The sequence below is a fragment of the Leptonychotes weddellii genome, chromosome 16 (genome assembly GCF_054177405.1).
Source record: "Leptonychotes weddellii isolate Sample4059 chromosome 16, ASM5417740v2, whole genome shotgun sequence".
In the NCBI taxonomy this organism is placed as follows: Eukaryota; Metazoa; Chordata; class Mammalia; order Carnivora; family Phocidae; genus Leptonychotes; species Leptonychotes weddellii.
The window spans coordinates 8,909,988-8,922,513 of NC_138384.1; the positions used below are offsets into that span (position 1 = coordinate 8,909,988).

Genomic DNA, 12,526 nt, shown 5'->3' on the forward strand with positions numbered 1-12,526 from the left:
TTGCTTTTTGCCCCCAAGCTTCATAACATCTTTTTCCTTCCTTCACTGCACCAAAAATAACCTTGTCCTTTTTTTTTTCTCTCTCTCTCATTTGATACTTTTTTTCTGGATAAAGCTACTGTCTGACCTCCAACCAAAAGATACCTAAAATGTTTCCTTTCACACCAAAGACAAGTCAATGTCTAAACCAGTCATTTAGAAAGGTCATTTCAGGACAAACTCGCAGATACCAGGGCAACCTTTTGAGGATACAAGAACCAGGAAGCTAGGAAAATACCAAACTAATTTCAGTAACTTGATCGCCTTGTCTCCCATTCCCCAAATGCCTGCAGTTTATTAAGTGCATTAAGTGCCTGCAATGTTGAGCAGGCAATTCCCTGGGCACTCTGGAGTTCCCATCTTTAAAAACTTTTCAAAACAGGAATATTGGCTCTGTTTATAGATGTGGAACAGGAATTCAGAGAAGGGAAGTAACTTGCCCCAAGACACTCAGATGGGACGCGGTGAGGCCAGGTTTTGAAACTAGGTCATGTCTGCTTCCCGAGCCAGGACTTCTTCTCATGCACCCTGCTGCCTCTCCAAATAGAAACTCGCTACCTATCAAGCTTCCCCTGCCTGTCAGCAGAGCTATTTTCAGCAGTGGTACAATTTCACCACGCGGGAGCCAGGCTCATCAAATGAGATAATGCAGAGGAAAACTCTGAAGAGTTCTATCGTTAAGAGAAGGAAGATCTGGGGGAAATGTGCAAAACCAAAAGAACTAAATGTCGCCCGTGGTGCTACCGTGGGACTCAACCACCACTGTCAGTGGCCAACTTGCCAGTCTTATGGGGTGCTCCCTCCTTAAATGCAGGTATGAAGCAGCGGTGCCCACTACTAGAGTCGTAGCTGGTGTCACAGAGAAGACATATACTTGAAAGTTTTTAGTGAAGCAAACGGGAGTTAGGCCAAATTCTTCCTCATGATTTTCCTCTCGATTGCAAGACTGAACAGGTGCTTAAAATAGACACTTTGAGATAAATTAACCTCTAAGAGAAAGGGACATTTTGAAGATTAAATTATACCACATGAACGAAGCAATCAATTAGCAATCAATACATACCCGATAGTTACAAACATTAGATGAAAAGGTAATTCATAGAAGAATAAATATAAACGGCCAAATGAAGAGCTGATCGATCTTATTAATAATCAGAGACATGCAAATGTAAGTGACACTTTAGAGGAAGTAAAACTAATCTCCAAGGTTGGCAAGGATGCAGGGCAAATGCACATTCAAATTAGTACAAGTTTCCAAGGGGTGTGGTCTGATGAAAAACAGATCAAGATATTAAGGTTAGGGAACAAACCCCTTGACGCAGCAATTCCACTTGCAAAAAATAAAAACTATAGTATTAGCATTCCACTTGCAGAAAATAAAAACTACAGAAGAGTCACGGATAGGTACAAACACTTTATTATAAAATGTTCATCTCCATTCGACAGCTATCACAAAAAGCTGAAATTCACCCAATGTGCCACAGTGGGAGAACGTTAAGAACTACATTAAGAAAATACCATTCAACCACTTAAGATGTCAATATTTAATGGCAGGGAGAGGTGGTCATGTTCCACCATTAAAAAAAATAATAATAACAGAAGGGAGGGGAAGGGAAAAATGCTCAGAATCCTATCTGCTAAATATTAACAATTATGTCTGGCTGGTAAGAATTTGGGGTAATTTTTTTTCTTTTCTTATCTACATCTTTTTTTATTTTTACTTATCTGCACATTCTAAGTTTTCCATAAGGAATTTATACCAATAACAAATAATTTTAAAGTACTTAAATGTGAAGGCATGTAACAAGCTAATCTAGCCTAACACCTGACATATATATGAGCTTGACAAATGCAAGCTCCCCTTCCCCCATAATTCTTCGCCAATACCCCATTCACAACACCAAAGAGGGATCCGGCAGAGAAAGCGTCCGTGAACTAACCCACGATCGAGCAGCAGAGATCACGTGCGCCTCAAACCTCCCTACAGACACCACACCCGGTCTGCCTGCCACAGAGCGGGCTTTCACAGACTTGTGAAAATAAATTTGATTTCAGACTGGATGAGCTGCTTGGGAAGAGCTTGGTCAGGACTGTGCACTACTCCTTGGAGCAAGAAGGCAGCAAACAAAATGGAGAGGGCCCAGGAAGAGGGTCCAAAGTTCTCTGCTCTAGTCCTGTAACCCACAACTCAAGAGCTGTGTGATCTCAGGCAAGTTACCTCACCTCTCTGTGCTTTCATTCTGACTCAATTTCAAACTAGCTATGAACACTGGGGTGAGAATTAAATAAGACATGTGTGGAATCTTTGTGAATTCTATTTTTTTTTAATATTTTATTTATTTGAGAGAGAGAGCAGGAGCACTGGAAGGGTGGGAGGACAGAGAGGGACAGAAGCAGACGCTCCGCGGAGCAGGGAGCCTCAATGGGGCGTGAGCCCAGGACCCAAGGATCATGACCTGAGCAGAAGGCAGATGCTTAACCAACTGAGCCACCCAGGTGCCCCGAATCCTTGTGAATTCTAAAGAGCTATCGATATGAGATAACATGACAGTGATCAATACACACCAATCTAGAATAAATAAGTACATTTTACAGGTAAGAGTAAAAAGTAAAAATATTTTATTAGTTTTCACTTTCATTTCCATACAACTACACAAGAAACTGCTTTGATTCTGATTTTGTTCTTTTTTTTTTTTTTTTAAAGATTTTATCTATTTATTTGACAGAGAGAGACACAGCGAGAGAGGGAACACAAGCAGGGGGAGTGGGAGAGGGAGAAGCAGGCTTCCCGCCGAGCAGGGAGCCCGATGCGGGGCTCGATCCCAGGACCCTGGGACCATGACCTGAGCCGAAGGCAGATGCTTAACGACTGAGCCGCCCAGGCACCCCTCTGATTTTGTTCCTCTTTACAAGAGGTAATTCCTTCACAGGAAAAGGCCTAACTCCATCCACCTTGCTAGTCTCTCCTCAACCCTCGAAAAACATGAAAAGCACTGGAATGCTCACCGCTGCCCCCTCCAAATCACGCACACAAACACTCTCTCCCCTGTTCTCTCCTGCTCTCAACTGCATGAGCACACAATCTTAGATCTTCTCTGAGTCCAGTGAGGAAACCTTGATTTGCTTTCAGAGACAGTACGATGGGAATATGGCTTCTAACCAGAACACGAAGCAGCACTGCCTGATAAGCAACTAACTCACAGATCTGAAACAACTAGATTCCAAGCATGTCACACAACTTGTTAAATAAGAGGACACTTCCTCTTTAACTCACTTAGTTGGGCTTGACGAGATAAAGACTGGCACTTCATGAAATGTAGTGTTATCTATTAAGCCAAAGGAAGATAATAAATTAAGGCAAGCAACTCCTGCTTTTGGAATTTTGATCCATCTACCAAAGACCTCAATTCAAGAGAGCTTTGCAAGAGGGCCCTACTCATGACTGAAAAGGCAAGGGTCCAAGGGTTTCAACTGCCACCATGCCTTTTATTATAAAATCTGTAATAATTCCCAGGATAACCGTCTCATTTTAACGAATTTTTATTTGACAAACAATGGACACATCTGTATATGGATGACCAAGATATCTTTACTCTGGTGAAATCGTTTTGCGATGTTACTAGTCAACAATGCTTGCAAGGCTCTTTCATTTTCAAGAAAGAAAAAGTAAGCTGCTGAGAAAAAGAATCATATAAATCAAAGTATGTAACGTAGCGTATTCATCCTGTCCCCATTTAAAATTTGAAAATAAGCAGTTTTATAAAGCGGAAGTGTCTCCTTTCCTGGGCCAAATTTCTGTTTGAGAGCTGAAGCATGCAATTAATGGGCTGCCTCAAACTTTAGAAAGCCAAAATAAAAATCACACTCCTTAAGATCTTGTATGCACAGAGTGCTGGCTACTTGCTTCATATTAAGTATTCGGTTTCATATGGCCTGATTTAAGAAACACATACTGAGTCCAAAAGGACATATTTCCTTCTAGTACAAAAACATATCATTAATAAACAGTCTAATTACAAATAAATTATATAATGCTGGGTGAGGCTAGGGTGGCAGGGGCAAGGAAACTCTATATTCTGAAAATAAATTCTAAGATCACGAAGGCATTCTAAATGAACCTTAAACAGAGGCATTAATATTTAAATATTGCAATTTCCACTTAGGAAAAAAAAAAACCACATTATTGATAGGCCAGCACACTCAAAACCAATAATGTCATGAAAACACATGCCCTTGTGTAATTTGGCAGAACAGGCTGCTCCCTGAATACAATGGACCTTTTTATTAAATGGATCTCTTCATCCTTGGCATTTTATACAAAAAACAAAAGCCAAAAAAAAAAGAGAGAGAGAGAGAAAAGGAAAAAGAAACAAACATGACACTAGTAACAGTCTTCCGTTTGAACTCTTTCACCAAGAAGTACAAGGCCTAAAAGATATGTTAGGAAAGTAAAAGGCATTATTTAACAAAAATGAAAGCAAGACCAGCTGAGGAGGAAAACTATACTGAGACGCTGGGGGCTTTTGTTGGACTGTATCACAGAGCAACAGAGCCCTCTAGTGGACGGGAGGTAGAGCTGTAGGAAGACCCTTCTCTGAGGCTAACTTCTCCGGACCATCGCTGTGTCACTCCAGTAAGTAAAACCAAAAGACCTAATCACTTGAATTGAGTATTACGTAAAATAACTTCCAAATTTTCAGACTTTATAAAACACCTGCAATCTCAAATCAGGGTAGAAGTCTTATTTTTTAGATATTTGCTCTAAATGATGATCTTGAACCATTCCTTCCCTGAACAATAGCTTCCACAACCCCCTCGTTATATACACTGGCACTCAACAAATAAATGAAAACCTAAACCTACGTGCAAGTGTAAAATTCAACTCTTCTCATATGACAAAAAAGTTTGAGCTCTAATCAGGTACATACATACAATTTATATAGCATTATACATATATATATAGTTATATATACCTATTTAATGTGTTTTGTATGTGATTACCAATGATGATGTGAGGTTCATTAGAATATTTCGGTTGGTCTCCTCCTTTGGATATATAGCTTCACTGACACTCTTTTTTAAGATTTTATTTACTATTTATTTGAGAGGGAGAGGAAGAGCACGTGCAGGAGCATGGGAAGGGGCAGAGGGAGAGGGAGCAGCAGACAATGGAATATTACTCAGCCATCAGAAAGGATGAATACCCACCATTTGCATCGACATGGATGGAACTGGAGGGGATTATGCTAAGTGAAATAAGTCAAGCAGAGAAAGACAATTATCACATGGTTTCAGTCATATGTAGAACGTAAGGAATAGCACGGAGGACCACAGGGGAAGGGAGGGAAAACTGAAGGGGAAGAAATCAGAGAGGGAGACAAACCATGAGAGACTCTGGACTCCGGGAAACAAACTGAGGGTTACAGAAGGGAGGGAGCTGGGGGGATGGGGTAACCGGGTGAAGGGTATTAAGGAGGGTACGTGTGGGGATGAGCACTGTTATACGCAACTAATGAATCGTTGAACACTACATCAAAAACTAATTATGTATTATATGTTGACTAACTGAACATTAAGAAAAAATATTTTATTTACTATTTATTTCAGAGAGAGAGAGAGGGAGAGTACATGCAGGTGCACGGGGAGGGGCAGAGGGAGAGGGAGAAGCAGACTCCCTGATGAGCAGGGAGTCAGACGCTGAGATCATAATCTGAGCTGAAGGCAGACGCTTAACCAACTGAGCCACCCAGGTGCCCCTTCTGCGATACTCTTAAGCTTTCCATGTACTCTGAACAAGACTATGTGATCTCCATGGATATTCAGTGTCTAAGAATATTTAACTGCAAAGTGGTTGTTTAATTCATAAGGTACTAATACTCAATTTTATGTAATATCATTCAAGGACTTTTTCCAATACTGCCAAAACTCAATAGCATTTCAGAACAAAGTAATTTTAAAATTTTTACTTGTAATATATGGATATATTCTAGCATAAAGGAAAAGTGGTCACAAATATTTTGGGCTTTTTGGTTTTTTTACGTTTTATTTATTTATTTTAGAGAAAGCAAGTGAGCTGGGAAAGGGGCAGAGGGAGAGAAAGAATCTCAAGCAGACTGCCCACTGAACACAGAGCGACAAAGGGCTCAATCCCAGGACCCCGAGATCATGACCTGAACCAAAACCAAGAGTCAGCCACTCAACCGACTGGGCCACCCAGGTGCCCCACTGGTCACAAATGTTTTTAATTTAATATATTCCCAAAAGTTTCTTTAGATTACTTCAGAAATTTTCCCTCTACTAATGAGCACAGGTTCCTAAAAAGAAGATAAATGCCAAGATCCCACTATTTTGAGTCTTGTTGACAATCGGAAAGGAAATTGTCATCAGGCATCAGGATCCCAAATGTAATGATCCCATATGAGCAGGTTTTGACCAAGAAAATGACTGCAAGTTAGCTTATGGCCTCAGATTTATGGGATCTTTTGGAATAACTGGAAAAAAAAAAAGAAAACAAGTCAACACATGGTTTAGGATAGAAGGCAAAATTTAGTAACAGGATGGAAAAGAGAGCAAAGAACTGAAGGTATAAAGGAAGCTAGTCCAGCTCCTAATTTTGAAGTGTCGGTTTAAAAATCCTAAGAACGAATACACATCTCTACATGAAGAAAAGCACTCTTCCTGTATTACTGCAGAACTGGTAGAATTTACATCAGATATGAATCCATCATGGTGGTCATTAGTAGGATAAAAGAACATGGAAACCATGCTTCACACTGTAATTTCAACACATGATTTAGGAACAAGACCCCGAGCTTTAAAAAATGGGCTCCCAAAGCCAAAACAAGCAATTTCAACATTATACTATCATTTTGGATTCCTACAAGGAAATCTGATACCTTCATTTTGTTTCAAGGAGAACAAATTTAGGGGTGACTGTCGTAGCTTGAGCATGTACATTTTATATCTCAAAATATATCGATATTGATGTTTAAATAAATATACACAATTAGAATCCATGTAATAAAACTTAGAGAGGATTACATTATATAAATACCAAAAAATGAAGTGTCAGTCCTAAAACACATTTCACTGGTATAGACCAAAGTGGCCAGCTTGTATCTGTCCAGGGAAAAAAAAGTTTTGTTCCTGGTAATGGGCCCTCTGGCTCAAAAACTGAAACCAGACCAGGCTATCCTAGATCTAAAGTCACGACACTGATGCAGCCCAGCGTTAGGAAGGTTCAAAAAGCCAAAGGAATTTTTCATCCTGAAGAAATCCTAAAAGGGATTTAGAAATCAAATTTTAACCACTGGTAGCTTAAGACTGCAAGGAGAAAGTTTTATCATCATTACCAAAAAATATTACACTGAAAATATTTAATGTGCTCATACCTGTAACTGGTTTTTTTTGTTTTTTGGGTTTTTTTTAAAAAGATTTTTATTTTTAAGTAATCTCTATACTCAATGTGGGGCACAAACCCATGACCCCAAGATCAAGAGTCACATGCTCTACCGACTGAGCCAGCCAGGCACCCCTTGTTACTAGTGTTTAAATGGACGTTTGACAAAGCCTGGATTTTACTCCTTAAATGTGATGATCATTCTGTCTGCCCGCTGCAACAGACTGTGGAAGTTCCAACAAAAGCCCCTGCTAACAGGAGACCATCAACAGGGTAGGTGCTGTCCCACATCGAGGCATTCAGTTAACCCCTCATTAGAAGAATCCTGCCTTTGATGAGCACATGTCAGCCCTCAGATTCAAGCAGGTAGCACTTTCTACTCAACTATTTAAACACAGAGACAAATGAGAGCAACTGACAGGTTGAGTCTAGAAAAGCAGCTATGGGGTCCTCTGTGATGGGAAATGGCCTAGCCTAAAACAGCCCCTCTCCCGAGACTTCCCAGCAAGGCTTGTATTTAATGATCACCATTAAATGGTTGAAGCCATTTCCACTCATTTTTACCAAATCGGAGCCATCAAGCAAGCCACTAAGTCCAGAGAGTCGTGACACACCTGCCCCCTTCCCACTCAGCGCTATGTCGAGCACAAAGAGAAATCAGTTCCTCCCTCGTCTCTACTGGTTAGCACGTCAGGACTGTGGGGTTCCGGGCCTCTTGGTTTGCTAGTAGAAGTTTGGGTGAAGAGATGACGTCCCCCTGGAAACTGAGATGCTGATCTCCACAGAGAGAGGTCCAAGCTACAGCTTTCAATCTATAAAGGTCTTCAAGTTCAGAACACTGGTTGAACAAAGGTCAAGGAGAGAAGAGTGTTAGTTTCTGAGGAGGCGACGTCTGAATGTTCATATCTCCCTAAAAAAGGGGACAGAGCCGAAGCAAGCGGTGCAAGACATTGGTGAGATGTCCCCAGAGGTCACAGAGTGTGTGCCACCAAAAGCTTCCTGTGGCCCGGGGCTTCAAATTTATCTAAATGTTATCTAAATTGGGGCTGCTTTAGAGAATGTTGGGGTGATCTTACTTTGAAAGGGACTAAATCATCTAATGCAGGGGCTGGCAAACGTTCTCTTTAAAGGACCAGATAGTAAATATTTTAGGCTTTGCAGGCCATGTGTTCTCTACTGTAATTACTCAATTTTGCAGAAAGCACGAAAACTGCCACAGGAAAAAGGTGGAAATAAATGGGCGTGGCCATGTTGCATAAAACTGTAGTTACAAAATCAGACAGCAGTCACATTTAGCCCATGAGCCACAGTCTGCCAACCCCCAATCTAGACAGCTGAACCCAAACAACAGCAATACCTAGTTACAGGCTTCAAGTGTAAAAACAAAGATTTCATGAACTCATAATGCTTTATTCTGACATCTCCTCAGAATCCTTACATCTTCCAGAATCACCCTGATCTTTTTGAGCTGAATTAAGTGGGAATCCCTCTAAATGCCTTAGTACTATAAACTACTGAAAATTCTATCGCTCCAAACCAACTTACAGCCAGAGGAGGAAGACAATAACACAAAACCTGCTCAGAGGCCACTTCAAAGGGGGCAGTATCTTAGTGCAACACTGAAGCTCATCAAGGAAAAATGTCCCCTCTTACCACCTGATCATCCCCTCCCACCACAGAGAGAGCCTCACCGACAGCAATTCCAACAAAGCAATGCCTGTGGAGAATTTAAAAAAATTAAAAATAAAGAATCATTGGAAATATCAGGTTTGTAAATCAGCCTTTGCAAAGCAAATCAGGTTACCTACGTTTTTAGTCTTGGAGCCACCACTCTCTAAATACTGGTATGCTTTGTGGCAGCCCACTCTACTTCAAAGAGAACAGACACCCACAAGGCTAAAGGCTGGACAGCTAATACACAGAAAACAGGCTCCCGTGAACAGCAAAAGAAAAGTGAACACCAACACCATTAAAGCTCAGATAGAAGAGGACTCCTGAATGCCCATACATCTTGGAAATGAAGATGCCTGAGTCACTCTGCATTCAGTTACTTCATTTGAAATGTGCAGAAAAGTGGTGACAGCAATTTATAGAGGGACATGTTTCATAGTTCAGGAGAAGGGAGGACTTTATCTGGAAGCCACAGCCTACTTGGGCAAGGACACTTTCTAAGGCAGCCACGCAGGATACAAAAAGTGAACTTAGTTACGACGAAAAGCCGTGTGCCTATCTTCAGCGTCTTTTCTTTAAGCCTGAAACCACTGCTGCCAAGTAAAGTGATTTGCAAGGATTTGATTGCTTGGAATTTTCAGGGCGATATTATTTCAAAAATTAAGAATAAAAATCTTTCACATCCACCAAGACCTATGCTTCCCAAGAGAGGAGAAGGGAGGGGGGTAGCCGGAAGCACTGCAGGCAGTTTCTGAGGGAAGGCTGGAGCTGGGGAAGGAGTGCGGGTGTTGGCATAGGAAGAGATGGTCGCCCCAAGACCCTCCCAGCACTCCTTCCACTCTTAAGCTTGACGATTTGTGACCACATCCAGCTGGACCACAGAAACCTGCTTGCAGTGTCCGCAAAGTCGACCGTGGACATCAGAAAGGAAAGGTCTTCAAGAAAGAGGAAGCGGGAGCAGTGAAGAGGCACGGAGTTTCCTCTAAGAGGCTCGAGGTCCATTCTAATCAACACATTTATTCTCGATGCTTCAGAATCCCTTCCTTTATGATTAAAGATCCAATGAAACAAAGCTCTTTGTATGCTCTGAACCAGCTCAACTAGTCCTGGATCATGATGTCCTTAAGTCTGACGCTGCAAATCTTTGGCAGAGCATTAGGAGCACCAAGGTCTGCTATCTAATGTCAGACAGAACAAAGTTTGAACACTTACGCAGAAAATAACCAGTAGTCACGTTGCTTACTAATTAAAGGAAAAAACTGTCTCTCTAGAAGAGTAAAGGAATGAGATCTTTTAATTTTCTGGTTAACTAATTGTTAAATAAAAAGAGGTATTTTACTTAAGTCCTTAAGTACTTATTTTCTCTTAATTATTTTCCACTGTACTGGCCCACACCCTCGTATAACAGTAGTCAATGCAATCAACACAATATATTGTTTCTTGGGTGACTGAGGATCTAGTCGTTATTTTTAATACAGCATCATCAGTTTCGATATCAATGACGATTATATAGAATCCACCCCAATAAAGAAGCTCAGAAAATTGAACTGAACATACTCTGAGCCTAGGGTGAGGTCCGAGAGTTGATTTTAAATAAATCCCTTTCCCTTTTTTTAAAACTTCCATTTGCCTCTCTGCCTTCACAGACAAGTACAGTCAAGAACTCTACTCTGGGACTGTCACCTGTTAGACTAGACCCTCTGCCATGCAATAACTGATCCTCCAAGAATGTATTTTCACCCCCTGTGCTTCCCCTGATGATGCCGGGAATGCTTCTGGAGGTTCGAGAAGGGGTCACTGAAAATGAAGAAGGATGGAGAAAGGAGACAGCGGAGGAGGTGCAGAAAGGCACGAGGAGACAAAGCTTATGAAAGAGAAGGCCAACGAGGGGGGCAGTGGGGAACTGTGAGGGGTCAAAGGGCAGACAGAACTTGCCAGAAAACAGCCCAATGTAATTCTATGTTTCGTCTGTGTAAATTAACCTGAAGATGTAAATCCCCAGGGCAGTTCGGTTCTTACAGGTACGTACGCTCCTGTCACTGGATCAAAACAGAGTAAGAGTAAAATCCCGCGGGGGCGCCTGGGTGGCTCAGTCGTTAAGCGTCTGCCTTCGGCTCAGGTCATGATCCCAGGGTCCTGGGATCGAGTCCCGCATCGGGCTCCCTGCTCAGCGGGAAGCCTGCTTCTCCCTCTCCCACTCCCCCTGCTTGTGTTCCCTCTCTTGCTCTGTCAATTAAATAAATAAATAAAATCTTTAAAAAAAAAAAAAAGTAAAATCCCGCAGAAAGCTCTCGTACAACCATCTGCTCTGCCACTGTCCCTTTTAGCAGCCCTGTTTGCTAAAGGAAGGGCGGCCTCTGGAGCCATCTACCTGTGCCAGTCACTGCAGTTAAACACTGGCGGTTAAGACGGTCAATCCAGAGGTTAAGACAAGGACTAGTTCTCCAACTTTACAGAGAAACAAGATCCTGTTTCCAAAGGAAAATGATACTCTCATTGACCAGGTGAAACCTGCAGTACCCTTTGTTCCAAAGTCATGATAGGTTGTTGCTCCTGCTATTCCATTACCAGTCAATTTTGGTTTCAACAACCCAAGTCATTGAAATGTGTCCAGACACCACACAGACCAGGCCGGAAACCCTCAAACGGAACCTGTTTGTCTCTAATCCTTGAACACCAGAATGGCCACAGTCTTTTGCTGAGTGCTCAGCTCTCAGAGAATTCAAGGTCAGCCCTTCCACGGCCTTCCATGAGAACAGTGGGATTTAAAAAGAGGCCAGGGTCTTAACAAAACGACAGCAGGGAAGGCTATAAATACATTTTTATATTAGAGAATCATTCTAAAAGATTTCATTGTAGTTCAAATTCAAGTGGATTTCATTATAGCAGGGACAAAAAATCACAACGACTGTAAAGGACGGCCTACCTATTCCTGAATTAGCTCCAGTAACCACGACCACTTTGCCGGTGAAGTCCCGGCCCTGGAGGATCTCCATGCCGGTGGTATTGCCGTCGTACCTCTGCCTGCTGGTCGGCTTCGTAGGGTTATCATCCACCGTAAATGCCAGTCTCGGGTCCAAATAAGTGGTTCTTTTATTTATATGGCTGCAAAGGAAAGGAGAAAACAGTGAACCCAGGCATTTATAAATGTAAGACCATCTTTTTTTTTAAGATTTTTTTTTATTTATTTATTTGAGAGAGAGAGCGCATGAGAGGGAGGAGGGTCAGAGGGAGAAGCAGACCCCCCGCCGAGCAGGGAGCCCGATGCGGGACTCGATCCCGGGACTCCAGGATCACGACCTGAGCCGAAGGCAGTCGCTTAACAACTGAGCCACCCAGGCGCCCTAAAGAAATTATTATTTTTTTTAAAGATTTATTTATTTATTTATTTATTTGAGAGAGAGAGAATGAGAGACA

The 12,526-nt window shown here is 41.8% G+C and overlaps 1 protein-coding gene across 5 annotated transcripts in view; it reads right to left on the reverse strand.

Moving 5' to 3' along the window:
- WWOX (WW domain containing oxidoreductase) overlaps window positions 1-12,526 on the reverse strand; it is a 918,520-nt gene that overhangs the window by 896,993 nt on the left and 9,001 nt on the right. For all 5 annotated transcript variants that reach the window (XR_014140793.1, XM_081806336.1, XM_081806335.1 and 2 more), the window contains exon 4: window positions 12,036-12,214. Coding sequence is in view for 4 of the 5 variants with exons in the window: in XM_081806336.1 (XP_081662462.1) it covers window positions 12,036-12,214 (179 nt within the window). In the remaining variant the exon portion in view is untranslated. The remainder of the gene's footprint in view (window positions 1-12,035; window positions 12,215-12,526) is intronic.